Source organism: Zosterops lateralis (genome assembly GCF_965231275.1).
Source record: "Zosterops lateralis genome assembly, chromosome: 17".
In the NCBI taxonomy this organism is placed as follows: domain Eukaryota; kingdom Metazoa; phylum Chordata; class Aves; order Passeriformes; family Zosteropidae; genus Zosterops; species Zosterops lateralis.
Genome location: NC_139777.1, coordinates 3,453,240 through 3,467,027, shown reverse-complemented (window position 1 = coordinate 3,467,027; position 13,788 = coordinate 3,453,240). Strand labels below are relative to the sequence as shown.

Genomic DNA, 13,788 nt, shown 5'->3' with positions numbered 1-13,788 from the left:
GTAAAACAACATGAAAGAACAGAGTAAAGCATCATTAAAACTCATTCTAGTCTCTGCAGGAAGGCCAGGAGTAAAAGCTCAGTTCAGAATACACTTTGCAAAGAGAGAGGACCATGAAAAACAGGGAAGAAACCACCAGCTCCTTTTACAAACTGATTTAACATCTGATCAAGTGGTGCTAATAAAAGGTCATGGTGAGAGCATTTTCCCTGCCTTCCAAATCCTTAGAGAATTGCTCTAGACTTGCTAAAAGTCACCTTTTCACTCAGGGCCAGATCCCTGGTGTTTGAAATGCCGTGCTGGAGGCAGGAGCCGAAGGCACAGACCGTGAGCTGCAGGGCCAGCTGGAACTGGCTGCACTCCAGCAGGTTCTGCACTGCTGCAGAGAAGGGACATCCAACAGGCAGCAGGAAGTTGTGTCCTGTGAAATATTTCAAAAACAATCACAGAAATTAATTATGAAGCATTTTGTTCTTGGAGTTCAAATATCAGAGCAGTTTATCTTTTTCTTTGTTATAGTTATGACTCAGGATTTGCCTTAGTTCCCTTTGAAACCTAAAATTCTCAAGGCTTTTAATTTAATACAGATTCTTATTTTAGTTCAAAATGCAAAAGTTTTTGACCAGAAGTTGTCTTCTTGGACAGGCTTTGATGATCTTCACTCAGAGTGGTAGGAGTTCTGTCCTGAGGATTTTGAGATGCTCAAAAAATCTCACGGTGGAATAATGGGAATTACCACTCAAACTGGTGACTTCTGTGCTGAAACAAACCACCTCCTAAAACATGGCTTTAAGTGGAACATTTAGGCACCTGTGAAAGCCCCCTATGAGTCAGCCATGCTTGTGCAGGGTGAATTTAAACCTCGTGTTTTCCAGTGGCCTGTTCAGACTTTCACTGTGGTGGATCTGCCCTGGTGCCCCTGGAGCTGGGTGATTTTTAAGGTCCTTTCCCACCCAAGCAGAGTGTGGTACCTTCCATGAGCGCTCTGTGTGCCAGGCTTTGAGAGTCCAGGGGGTACAGCTTGTCCTCTGAAAGGCAGAAAATGCTCATCAGCAACACCAGCAACTCTGGGAGAACCCTAAAAATACCCCAGGACGGGACATAAAACAGAGACACGTGAACCCCAAGAGCCATTTGCTGCTATTTTTAACTGTGCCTGCTCAGAATTTATTTTCTAGGAGGGAATATCTCTCAGACTCACAAAGGAATCCAACAGTTTTCTGTAACTACTTTGTATGTAAATGCCTTGGATGAGACAGTCAACATTAAACTCTTTGTGTGTGAAAATAAGAACCAAACCCAAAGTCATCTTTCCATCCTGTACCCCCCTGATGGGTATTTCTACTGTGAGTTTGTCTGACTGAGATTTCTGAGGTGATAATTTCCACACACAGGCTGAATTATTTATATTTTTAGATAAAAATCAAAAAGAAACACAGGTTTCATATTGTCTCAGTGTCGAGGAGAGCGAACTTACCACAAATAGGCAGAAGAGCAGAAATGAGTTCATATGCAACTGGAAGAGATGTCTGAGGATCAAGGACTATCCCATCTTCTTTAAAGAAGTCATCACAAGCCCACTCTTCATAAGGATCTTTATCTCCTCCAGGAGATGTCTAAGTAGGAACATTGTCAAAAGTACACACAGTAAAAGGTAGAGTTAATGAGTCCTCTAACAGGTTTCTGTTTTGGAATACAGGAATAGAACATGGTGTTCTACTTGAAAGTAGTAATTCTGTTAAATGGCCAGTGGCAACAAATCCATTTCCTACCTAGAGTGGCCACATTTGTTTTTTATGTTGCAGTTGTTTAGCTGTAAAATGTATTCTTATTCAATTTAATGGAGGCTTTCATAAACATTCTCGGCCAAATATTATAAGCAAACATTTTTGCAAATGGACCATTTTCTAGAAAAAATAACATTTTGTGGATAAACAAGCCCAGCCACTCTGCTCTGCTCCACTCCAGCTGGAAGAGCCCATTCATTTCAAGTAGCCTAAAGCAGTGCTTGACCTAAACAGAAAACAAAGCTGCTATTCAAGATCTTGATCATCTTAAAGTTTTACAGATCTCTTGGGAAAGCTTTCACATAATACATTCATTTAAAAACCAAACCCTCCCTGCCTCTCTGCCATCCCAGTCCTGGCAGAAGCTGTTTGATAAAATCACTATTTTCAGCAGGATTTATTATACTGAAATGGAAGTGGAGAATGCTCCTTGTGCTTGTCCCACAGCTGCCCTGCTTTTAGGACTCAAATCAGTTTATTCTTTAAGCTGAAGAACACACAAATTCTAGGAAATTTTTATTTGTGGATTTTTTTGTTGTTGGCTTTTTGATTAAAGAGTGCTGGAGAAATGAGAGGGAAAAGAATACATACAGTGAACAGCACAGAAAATACCTCTGCTGTAAATTCATAGCTGTCCATTTGGCACTGTCCATGAATTTCCTTGGCAAGTGAAGTATATTTACACAGTTCCAGACAATCCAACACTAAATCTGTAAAAAATATTGAGATCATTAGCAGGAATGGAAGTTCATCTGTGCAGTTAAAAGGAAACAATATTGCAGCACCTGTTTTTATAGATGCACATCTAGAAATTCACTTGGTTTTGAGGTTTATTGAGCACTGGTTGGAAAGCTGGGATCCTGACATGAACACAAATGGGAACAGGAATTACCTGGACTGCAGAGTGTGGCTGCTTGGCCAGCCAGCTCATGGATCACTGCTGGAAGATCCATGCCATGGGGAGTGATCATTGGAACATCAGCTCCCAGCATGTGGCAAAGCCTCTGACACACTGCAAACAGCAGCTTCCCTGTGTTTTCACTCCAGCTGTTTTCATAGAACTCCCTATTAAGAAAGAAAAGGATGTTAAAAATAAAAAACCCAGTCATTCTTAGTGCTTTTACTTAATTCTGTCCTAATTATTTAACTAAAACAAAACACCCTTTCCTTTGCTCTACATCATTCAAAAAAGTGGGAGAAATAGTTCAGAGAAGCCCATTAGAAGTGATGATCTTTAAAAGCTCTGCAGTTTTACCTGCATATCTTGACAGCCACTTCCACTTTTCCATCATCCAGGGCTCTCAAGGCCAGTTTTTCTCCCAGTTGATGCTCTGAGACTTGCAGGAGCAAAGCCAGTCTGTACAACCTGGATTCAGTGGGAGGGGTTTTGGCCTTGCCACCTTCTGAATTACAATTCACTGGTTGCACATTTCTAGACTTGGATGCAGATCTGACACGCTCATAAGAGCTGATGTGATTCTCAAGAAGTGCAGATATCAGTGAAGGGTTTCTGTATTCTTCCTCTGAGAGAAAGATATCAAAATACTCCTGCAACAAAAAAATTATATATTTGTATCCATGTAACTTCCTTTAAATTGTGCTTTCTTTTTTTAACCTACTGTCCTGAGACCTGAATAAATTCTTACAGCACTCTATCATGAACTCTTTAAAGTATTAGCAATTAAGGTTTTAGTGAGAGTATCTGATTTTTGGTTTAAATAGACAACTGAGTTCTAATTGGGAACTTCTCCAGACAAGATTAAATTCCTAGATTAGCCTTAGAATCAATTTGAAATCAATAAGAAAAACAACCTTTGCATGCACATTGTAAATACAATTAATTTTTAATATGATCCATGTGATAAGAACAATTGGAGTAACTACAGCAAACCCAAAGGGATTTAAAACAATAAAAATACCCACCTGCAGGGTAGCAAGTGTTTCAAACATCTTCAGATTTTCTTGACACTCATATTTCTTCACGGGATTGTCTGTTGGAGGAGAAAAACAATTACATTTTGGTTCCATTTACACAAGGAAGATGCAAGATGTTCAAGTTGTAGCTTTACCTTTTTGAATGCTGAACTGGAATTTAAGGACTTCCACCAGTGTCTTAGTCATGAGGGTTTGTGGTTTTTGCTGCAGGAAAGGAAGAGGGGTTTTTTTTGTTAAAATGTTGCCAGAACAGACCTTAAAGTACTCTTAAAGACTCAAAGTACAATGCACAAACTTCTGAAGCAAGTTACCAAGTCTACGGTACAAGCAGTTGAAATGCAAAGGAACAGAAAGTTATTTCACACATTCATCTTTTATAGAACCAGTAAATATTTTATAGGTCTAATATGTGTTTACTCCACAGTCTGTTAGCTCTCACAGGAAACATCCACAGCTCTCCCTTTTCAGAATAACTTGTGTGCACTTTGTGATGTGAAAAGCCTTGGTACCTCTTCAGGATCATCTGCTTTGTTCTGTAACACCAGTCTTCCCCACAGAGTCAATCTCTCTGCAACTTCCTCGGCCTTAGCAAGAGGCAGAGATTTTAACAAGGCCAGAGATTCCTCTCCCTGAAGGGAGAAAAAGAAGCAAACAAAATTAGAACAGAAACAATAAAAAGGAAAGGGCATTTGTTTTTGGAAAAGCTGAGTTATGTGTACATTCTTGTTGTGATGCAATGGCTGCACAACAGCCATGAGGGTAAGCAAAAACAATACATGAAAATGTGTAGAGACTGCAATCCCAAACTCATCTGGTATATTGCAGGTCAGAACTTTCACCCTGTTCTGCCACAAAGAAGGATAAAACTCTGGCAAAGAACTCATTTTCAATGCTAAACATGGGCAGTTACGTGTCAAATTAATAATTTGAATTAAAAATACATCTGCAAAACTGCTTATAAGGAGATTTCAGCAATACAACTTGCCCCTGTTTTCTAAAGAGGTGTCAGTGCCTGTAAATTCCAGGATCATTTGCCATGGATTATTTCCCTACCCTCTCTTTGTCAATCAGATCCATCATCCTCAGGAAATAGACTTCCCCAGTGGGCAGCAGATAAGCTTCCACAATTTTCAAGGCATCCTCCAAGCAAGTAGGGGTATCTTGTTTGAGAATGTATCTCACAAGCCTCTGTAAGAAGAAAACAGAAATGGACTTTAGTTTGTTGATGTGCAGGATAACAGGAATTCGTTTGTACACACTACTTTACCAATGGAATTGGTGTGTATCAATCAAGTGACCTGGAAGCTTCAAACTTTTATCTAGAGAAAGGGTGACTGAAGTGAAACTGGGAGAAAACAGGGCTGAACAGGGGACTGAATTAGCCTGGGAACACTGAAAATTTGTCTGGTTCCTCAGGATATTGAGGAACTTCTCCTGAAATATTCATGTCTTCTTCTAATGAAGAGGAGATGTTCACTGTGACCTTTGGAGAAATCTAAAGTCTTGGTAACTTACCATTATCATCTGCTTGTCCTTTAAAAGATTGGTATCTCTTATCCCATAGGCTCTCAAAAGCTTCTTCATCTCCATCAGCCTGTAACTTTCCTGCAGTAACTTCACTCTGGGGACAAATTCAACCGTCATTAATTCCTTTGCTACTCCCCAGCTATGGGATTTAATCACCACATCACACACACAGTATTTCCCCAGCCAAGGGTAGCTTGTGGATGCTGCTTACTTGACATGGTTCATTTCCAGGTGCTGTTTGACCAGCTGCTCCACTGCTGCACTCCATGGCACCACAGCTCCGTGCATTATCTGCAGGACTGCATCAAATTTCAGCTGCAAAAGGGACAAAAAACTCATTTTAAGAAGTTTCAAAGTAGTCCCTTGAAGTATTGTTCACGTGTGGCTGATCCCTTTAGGCAAGTATTTTTTTCCTTGCCCAATCTGCACTTGCATAAATGGCATTTATTGTCATCTTATGATGTGTCAAGTTCAAATAGAAAATGTTTACAGTCATTTATGACACTGTGGTCCAATATATATTAAAAAATTGGTGAGTTTTCCATGTGATGACATCACAACTACAATTATATCCTCAAAAAATATCACAGGGGAGATGACTAAAATAGAAAATGGAGACAACACACTATTTTCTCCTCATAGCACTCATCAAAAACATCCTCAGAGGATTATGTAAAAATCCTGTTTGGCTCTGAACTGGTGTGTTGGAATCACTTGATGCCTTTTATAAAACATACTCACATCTGTGTCAGAGATGCAGCCAATGACAGCCACAGCCTTGGCCTCCCAGGCAGTCTCAAACACTGAAATAGATCGTGTCCTACAACGCTCCAGCAAATCCTGTGTGTTTTGAAAAAGGTGATTAGAACATTTGAAACCAGAAAAGATAGGAGTATCATATAATATGAACAAAAATGTAAAGCTTTCTGGGCATTAAAGGATTGTTTCATAACTGGAAATAGTAACTAAGTTTATTGACAGCAATAGGATTAATCCAAAAGCTGGGCCTAAAATTCAGTTGTAAATTCAAATGTTCTTCAGACTCAGTTTCTGCTTCCTGATGTTGAAATAGCTTTCTTCAAAAGGAAGAAAATAAGGATACCTTGACATACTGTAGAAGCAGCTCATCTTTTTGCAGGTTGTGTTCACACAGGTAGGGTTTTATAAACTTCTCCAAAATTGATGGGACAAGCTCTGGTGCCAAAATTTTATCAAGCATGCGGAACACAATAGTGGTTGCATTTTCCTGGGCAGCAAGTGGGAAAAGGCCATGTTAGAACATCAGACATGTCAGTGCAAGGCCATTTACACCTCTGATACATAATCCAACATCTGAAATCAACTGAAAGATTTGCAGAGCAAGAATCTCTCTTCAGCTCAAATAAACCCTTTCATTTACAAGCTTTTCTTGTTCAGTTGTACTTTCAATTTCTCTGTTGTTGCCAATCCTTGTTCCACAGTAGATGATCTGTAATAACCGGCAAACCATGGAGTTTGTGCCACAGCTTCTCACAGTGTCTTATGTTATATTTATAATCTGAGTTGAAGGAAAATTTGTAACACAATTTATCAAATAGTCTTAGCAGCTTATGAATGGAAATTTAACCAACATCTACCAGGATTCTTCTTTTGTCTGACTTTAAATTACATGCTATGAGATTCTTCTCTTTTTCAGAAGAAACTGAAAAGCACTTTTTCAAGTGTCTGCAGAGTTACCTTTTCAAAGTCACAGAACGCCAGCCTGCAGTTGTATTTTCTGTACAGATTTCTCAATTCTTGTAAATCATTTACCAGCTTCTTTAACCTCTCTATCTCTTCACAGTCACCCCACCTCTGAAACAAGTGTTGAGAAGTGAAATGTTAGGACACAAGACCATTAAGAGGCTGTCATAATATTTTTTTAAAATCTTTAAACACAAGAAAAATTATGATCTACTCCAGCTCTAGCACACAGCATTTATTTGAAGTCTCTTAGTAGTTAATTCTTGTATTTGTTACATTTCTTACCAGAGGAGTCCACTTGCCAAAAGCTGTCACTCCCAGTTCACCTTGGTTTTGGCTTGTAAAAAAAACCTCTGCCACTTGGAGTCCATTTTCAGGCCAGTTTGCCTGTCCAAAATAATTGATATTAGCAAACTGTATCATCCATCTAGAAATACAAGAGATGCCAAGTTTCTGCAGTGTGATTTACCTTGTCGGTTAATTCAAGGTTTCGAGCAGCTTGTTCCAGCCATTTTGCTAATATTTTCTGGAAAAAAATACAGCCATAAGTAGAGTTATGTTATCTATTCAAAGCAAAACCTGCCATTAGAAACTTCTTTCAAAAAGAAATAATTTCTAATATAAACACTAGGGAAAAGAATCCATTTCAAAGACAGAGGAACACGTTCCTGACATTCAGAAGTCTGGACAGTAAAATCATCTTATCCTGAGAAAACTACAATTTACAGTTCTCAAGTCATTCTCACCTGTCCATCTGGCACAACTCTTCTTGAGAAGGGGATCACAAAATTTTTAAGCCACACACAAAGTTCCTTCAAAGGAGCAGTGAAATGGATGGCATTGAGCAAATCCTTCAGCATTTTCTCATCAAAGCTGCTTTCAAAATCAGCCTAAAATATGAAACCAGAACAATTACAGATCCATGGAGTACATGTTCATCTGATACTCTGTACAGCTGTTTCACTAATAGGAAGAGCCAGTGAATTTCACAAATACAAAAAGAAAATCTCTTTGATTTTTTGAAAAAAGCTCCTGCACGAAAAATAAAATAACAGCATACACACACTATCTTGAACATGCCATTCAGGGTAAGGAGTCTGTGTGATAACTTTTTAAAGGATTTTAAGTAGACAGCAAATATCCACTTAAAAATTCTGAGAGCTGTGCTTGCAAGAAAGTGAATGGAAGATTACAAGCACTGCAGAATAAATCAAATTGCCATGACTTAGAAATATGAATTCTGACATCAGAAATACCAGTTTATTCCTAAATCAATAAGAAGTTCAGCCTCCTGAGCATCCAGGTGAACAGGTAATTATTGTGGTAATTGATGAGATTCTGCCATGGACCTTTGCTTCTCTGAGGAGCTGTTTTGTAACAGCCTCAGTGAAATTAGGCTGGAAAACTGAAGAGATTTAACCCCCTCCATAAATCTCAGAGGTGTCTGTGCCAGCTCACCTGATGCCTAAGCCAGAGGTACTGTGCACAAGCCAAATTTCCTTCCTCCAGCTGAAAAACAATAATCTTGAACATGTCCTCATTATTCAGGAATTCTGTCCAAGCAATGCCACTGAAAGTGAGAGAGGAGAGAGAAGCTTTGTTAAACATCATTATCAAAGGAATTGGGGGAGAATTTCAAAGCTTTTCTGCCAGTGCTGGATGTTGTAAGAGACAACAGGAGTTGTACTTTGTGTTTGTAGAAAATCACAATCCCTCCTATACTGTAGAACAAAAAAAATCTTTTTAAGTGTTGGTGCAACAGATAATTTGTGTTTTCAACACACAGGATGACTCAACCTCTCTGCACAGTCCCTTCTCCACAGCACAGGATGGGAAATTTCAGGCGGAGAAGGAAGAGTTTGAAGTTTAATGAATCCACATTAAAAAACTAAAATAATCTTAATTTCAGCGGTATAGGCTTAATCACAATTAAACTTCCTTTAAATCTTAAACACAAACAAACCTGAATTTCTCCAGTCCAAAAGCTTCATAGAATGTTGTAAGCCTTGCCTGAGCTCTCAATACCTGAATGCAGATGAGATTTAAGGTTAATATTTGGATTAACACTGTTGCATTACATGATCAGAGCACTGATTCTGTGGTTCTCTTTCATACTCTAAAATTTTTTAGATTTTTAAAAAATTCAGCAGTAGTTTAGAGCTATAATTTGAATTAACAGTTTGTAAAACTCTACATTATAATTGTTAATTTGATACTGCAGATCCAAGAAATCTGTCCTCACCTCAGCTATGGACACAGGAGCCCCATCAGATGGTGGAGCATTGGTTCTATTATCTTTCTTCAAGATCTGAAAAAAGGACATGAAAGGGTTTGGCTGACAACTCAGAACATGCCAGACAGGACTGTGAGTGCAGCAAAGACGTGAGCAAAAAGTCAGGACTTCTGTAGATTGAGATTTTACAATGTTAGATTGGATCTAACCCGACCCAGTCTAATCTGGTTGGATTCCTGCATGGTTGGGGGATCAGACAGATAATGTGTATCTCTCTGGTTCTGTTTGATAAGACTAAAATAAAGAAAACAAAAAAAGGTGACCTACTTTGAGCTTTAGTTTGAAAATTAATATTTTAAAGGTGCTTAAAAAAACTGCTACTCAAAACTAAACCCTGCTTTCTGATGCAAAAATAAAACTGTGAGCTCTTTTTTGCCCTTGAGCAATACCAAGAATGAGGTTGGAACAAGACTTGCTGCTTCTTCATGTTTGGTAACATAGGACTCATAATGCCTTTACTTTTGCCTTTTGGAATGACTAAAACTGGTTTGTGTCCCTCTCAAGTTGTACAGAAAGGTGGAATAGAAGTTGAAGAACAGAAGAAATAGAAACAAATAAACCCCTTACTCTGACTTTAGCATAATTCAGCATTTCTCGAGTGGTTTCATACAGTGGCCAAGGAGCATTTATGCAGTAATTCACAACAAACTGGCTGTCCTGTGTGCACAAGGAAACAACTGAAATTAATTCCATGATCCTTCATAATTTGAATTGCTTTAGTAGGGAAGGACGGTAGAAATAAAAACAAACCTGAATTTTTTGCAAATTTTCTTTGGCTTCATTGCCAAGATCCAGCAAAGCTTCCTGGCCATAACTCTCAAGAGAAGCTGAAGCCAATTTCTCTAAAATAGTGTTTGCTTTTACTTTGTATACAAGCTGTGAAAAAAGATACAATTATGGTGAGTTGTTTTATAAGATAACATTCCACTGCCTTGGTAATATTTGTAATACTTTCTATTGGATTATAGGGCAAGAACCTTACTCATAAGTAATTTCAGTTATACTCCTTAATCTCAAATGTGTTTATCATGAATGAACAACTCACCTCAACATCCAGCCCAAACTGAATAGCAAAATTCTCTGCTTCAGTGAATTTGTGTTTGTGCAGTAAACGACTTAGTCTGGGGGATAAAATAAAATAAAGCCCCTTCAATGTAAGACCAGATATTAAAACAATATGTAATACAATGGTTTTTCACAGAAAGCAGTACCTATTTTCTGGCAAGGCTTCAGTTAAACTTCTCATCACAACTATAGAAACTGGGTCTTCAGAGGGCCTGAGGATGAGTGAGAGGGAATTATGTGAATTAATCAACTTTATGTGGAAGTAATCTGCCATTTTTATATAATAATGAGCTAGTTACAAACAAAATGTTATCTTACATCTGATGCTTTTCATGAATTCCTTCCAAGAAGTGTATTGTATCCTGTAGTGTGCAATGACAGAAACCATCAGGTGAAATGAAAGAAATTCCAAATAAATCCAGAGCATTTTTCTATGCTAAGAGAACTTCAAAAACTTCCCTCAGTTTTTAGCTGTATCAGCAGCAGGAACAACTGGCAGTGCTATTAAATAGTGCAAGAGACCTCAGACTAAATTTAAATTGTTCAGTTTGCTTCATAATAGGATATTTTTCTCTATCCTTTGGGGACATCACTTAATCTTTCTTTGTATGATTCCTGCACAGTTTCTAGCAGAAATTGCTTCTAACCTAACAAGAATAATATAGTGCCCTCTTTAATATTTACATATATTAAGACAACTATATTTCTTCAAAGAACAAACAAAAAAAAAAATTATCAAAACCTACTGTGCAAATCCCACTTTGAACAAGGGAAGAAACAAGAGACACTTCCAGAGAATAGAGCTGCTGCATAGTGGGCAATGCAAAAACCATCAGGCTTCTCATCTATTAAATAAAAAGAAGGGGAGAAAACAAACAAAGAAGTCAGAATGACTTTTTCTCTTTTACTGGTGAGAGAGTGAAATTTGCAGAATCATTTCTGAGTTCTTATGGAATTAGGGCAGTATTTGTAGGGCTTTTAATGGAATGCAGATCTCCAGCTTGAGGAAGTTTAATGAAGCTTCAGATGTTGTCTCTCTCTCTTTCTCTAGGCCTATTATGTATAATTCAACAGGTTTAATCTAATGTTTAAAATTGTATAATGTTCATCCTGGTGTTTTATTTCACTTGACCGCACTGACTGTACCTGGGGGTAGATGCTGAAGGCAGCAGAGACATTCGTTCTAAAGAAATCTGTGAAGGGGTGTAAGATAATAATGAATTTTGCTGCTCTTTCTTGTCTGCCTACCTCAAAAAACCAAACAAATGAAACCCAAATCATCCATAAAAACCCAAACCAGGGACAGCTTGGCCTGGTCGCCACCACAAGAATTCCAACAGCCCTCACTTGCTAGACCCTGATAAGTAGATGGCCTCAGTTTGGACTTGAAGCTCCTCAGAATTCTCTGTGCCCCAAATTTTGCCACTCCAACCCTCTCCCCCTTTTTTTCCTATGAGCAATTTCATAATAATTAAGGAACAGAACAGAAATAAGGAGATTGTACCTGTTTGTCACCTGGCATTGTCATGACAATCAGTTTCACATTGGCAAGGCCTTGCCTAATGAATGAGAAAGGGATAAAAGAAAGCAAAATTTGCTGTTTGAATCTTAGGTTAAAACTGAAATATTTTTTCTTTTGTGTTTTAGAAAATTTTGTATTCCATGACAACAAATACATTTTAAAATCCCTTTATATTTTAATATATAGCTGGATAGTTTCTAGCACTTTCTCACACTTTAAAACAATAGCTACACTTTCTCACACATTCTGTTTAATCTTAATCAAACAGAATTCCTTTTAAAGAAAGAAATTTCTAACGAGGACTAACAATGCTGTTTTGCACCTGGGCCAAAATAATGAGATATTTCATGGAAATCACAGCACCAGACAACTTTCCACTCCTCAGGATTGGTGCTGCAACACTTCACTTACCACGTGGCTTGAGAGGAATCTGACTCAGTAGTGAGAAGAAATTCCTCAATATGTATCAAAGGCCAATCCCAAATTAGAGTGAGAGAATAAATATCCCACGTGCTCAAGATGTTCTAGATTAAACAAAACAAAACAAAACAAAAAAAAAAATCAGACATAATTTCATATTTTCCTCACAGAAGGCAGTTTTTGAGCAAAAAAAATACATTTTGTGGCTTAAATGATGACTAGGAGTAGAATGTAAAAAAAAAAAAAAAACCAACACAGGAAGATCAAGATGCTCTTGATATAGGTAAATATAAGCACCTTCATTTTACAGAAATGTCACTTTAAACCTTAAAAAATGTTTATAAGCTGGTTCAACAACATGGTAAAGTGAAAATTAAACCAAATCATTACCCATACCTCTGTATCCAAAACAAACAGCTGATTGTCAAGGACTTGAAGTTTTGCAGCACCTGAAAATATATTAATACTCAGATAAATTCATTGTTTTTCTTGAGATATGTATCAGAAGAAAAAAAATATTCAAACACACAACCGAGTGTTGAAAAGCTCGTGGTTTAACCACATGGAACTTCCTAGGACTGTGCAAAGTTCAGCTTAAAGAGAATTGTGATTTATGTAACTAAGTTAAACTGCAATTTTGCAGCCCACATTTTGGCTGTACCTTTACAAAACTGTTCTGTTTGGTACATGTGAATTAATTAAAAACAACAAAATAACCAAAAATTAGTACATTCTGCAATTAAAAATGAAATCTATAAAAGATAAAACCTTCTTTACCTTGGATCAGACTTGAATCAGCAAAGCTTTGGGCAGACACCAGGGCATTGCTGGGGTCCACCTTCCATTTGGAGAGCACATAATCACCTTTACCCTGTGAGGAGAGGCAAAGTAAAATGGGCTTAGACAGGAGATATTTGACCACTGACATGTCTGCTTCTACAATTGATCTTTAACTTGGAAAGCTGCAAAACTAAATTTAACTTTATTCCTCTACTGGTGTTCAGAAGAACACATTGATTTATTTTTAATTTAACCTTTTTTTCCCTTCTCCTTTCAAGACTGGCCCTTGTTACAGTGATTGTTACACTCAGCAGTTTTTGGGCTCTTTGAAAAACAGTACTTCAAAATATCCACTTTCCATTCTCATAGAACATAAAAGCTGAATGAAATTACACTGGGCCCACTAAGGAAAATTCCATTGAATTCAACAGGCTTCAGAAAATAAACTCAGAGAACTCGTTTGCAGCCCCAAATTACATTTCAAAGCGTGTCTACATTTTAATTTCTTTATTAGTTCCTGCAATTATTTCAGGTTTAAAAGCTTTGTTGAATTAGACCTTGCTATTTTAGCCTTGTTGAATGAGACCCTGATTGCAAAATTCTTGCCAACTCTGGTTTTGTCTGTGAGCTCAAGGATAGTATCTATAAACAACCCAGCCTGTACAGACCAGGAACTGGTGATTTACTCAGCTCAGAAACTCAGAGTGAAAAGATTTTCCCCTCATCCATCACAACAA

The 13,788-nt window shown here is 37.8% G+C and overlaps 1 protein-coding gene across 4 annotated transcripts in view; it reads right to left on the bottom strand.

The window, feature by feature from the left end:
* The window catches only part of KNTC1 (kinetochore associated 1), a 31,062-nt gene that overhangs the window by 14,129 nt on the left and 3,145 nt on the right, over positions 1-13,788 (bottom strand). For 2 of the 4 annotated variants that reach the window (XM_083873773.1, XM_083873774.1), the window contains exons 9-39: positions 13,049-13,142; positions 12,668-12,720; positions 12,263-12,375; positions 11,834-11,888; positions 11,076-11,174; positions 10,648-10,691; positions 10,476-10,541; positions 10,310-10,385; positions 10,015-10,140; positions 9,832-9,921; positions 9,214-9,279; positions 8,935-8,996; positions 8,430-8,541; positions 7,718-7,861; positions 7,441-7,497; positions 7,257-7,358; positions 6,966-7,082; positions 6,352-6,495; positions 5,991-6,089; positions 5,461-5,564; positions 5,238-5,343; positions 4,776-4,910; positions 4,232-4,351; positions 3,857-3,926; positions 3,711-3,781; positions 3,043-3,335; positions 2,680-2,852; positions 2,400-2,497; positions 1,478-1,616; positions 972-1,028; positions 258-421 (exon numbers count right to left, since the gene is read on the bottom strand). In XM_083873773.1, the coding sequence (XP_083729899.1) occupies positions 258-421; positions 972-1,028; positions 1,478-1,616; positions 2,400-2,497; positions 2,680-2,852; positions 3,043-3,335; positions 3,711-3,781; positions 3,857-3,926; positions 4,232-4,351; positions 4,776-4,910; positions 5,238-5,343; positions 5,461-5,564; positions 5,991-6,089; positions 6,352-6,495; positions 6,966-7,082; positions 7,257-7,358; positions 7,441-7,497; positions 7,718-7,861; positions 8,430-8,541; positions 8,935-8,996; positions 9,214-9,279; positions 9,832-9,921; positions 10,015-10,140; positions 10,310-10,385; positions 10,476-10,541; positions 10,648-10,691; positions 11,076-11,174; positions 11,834-11,888; positions 12,263-12,375; positions 12,668-12,720; positions 13,049-13,142 (3,249 nt within the window). Of the gene's footprint in view, positions 1-257; positions 422-971; positions 1,029-1,477; positions 1,617-2,399; positions 2,498-2,679; positions 2,853-3,042; positions 3,336-3,710; positions 3,782-3,856; positions 3,927-4,231; positions 4,352-4,775; positions 4,911-5,237; positions 5,344-5,460; positions 5,565-5,990; positions 6,090-6,351; positions 6,496-6,965; positions 7,083-7,256; positions 7,359-7,440; positions 7,498-7,717; positions 7,862-8,429; positions 8,542-8,934; positions 8,997-9,213; positions 9,280-9,831; positions 9,922-10,014; positions 10,141-10,309; positions 10,386-10,475; positions 10,542-10,647; positions 10,692-11,075; positions 11,175-11,833; positions 11,889-12,262; positions 12,376-12,667; positions 12,721-12,800; positions 12,841-13,048; positions 13,143-13,788 lie in introns of those variants that run through there. The other 2 variants (XM_083873775.1, XM_083873776.1) reach the window with 2 other exon arrangements.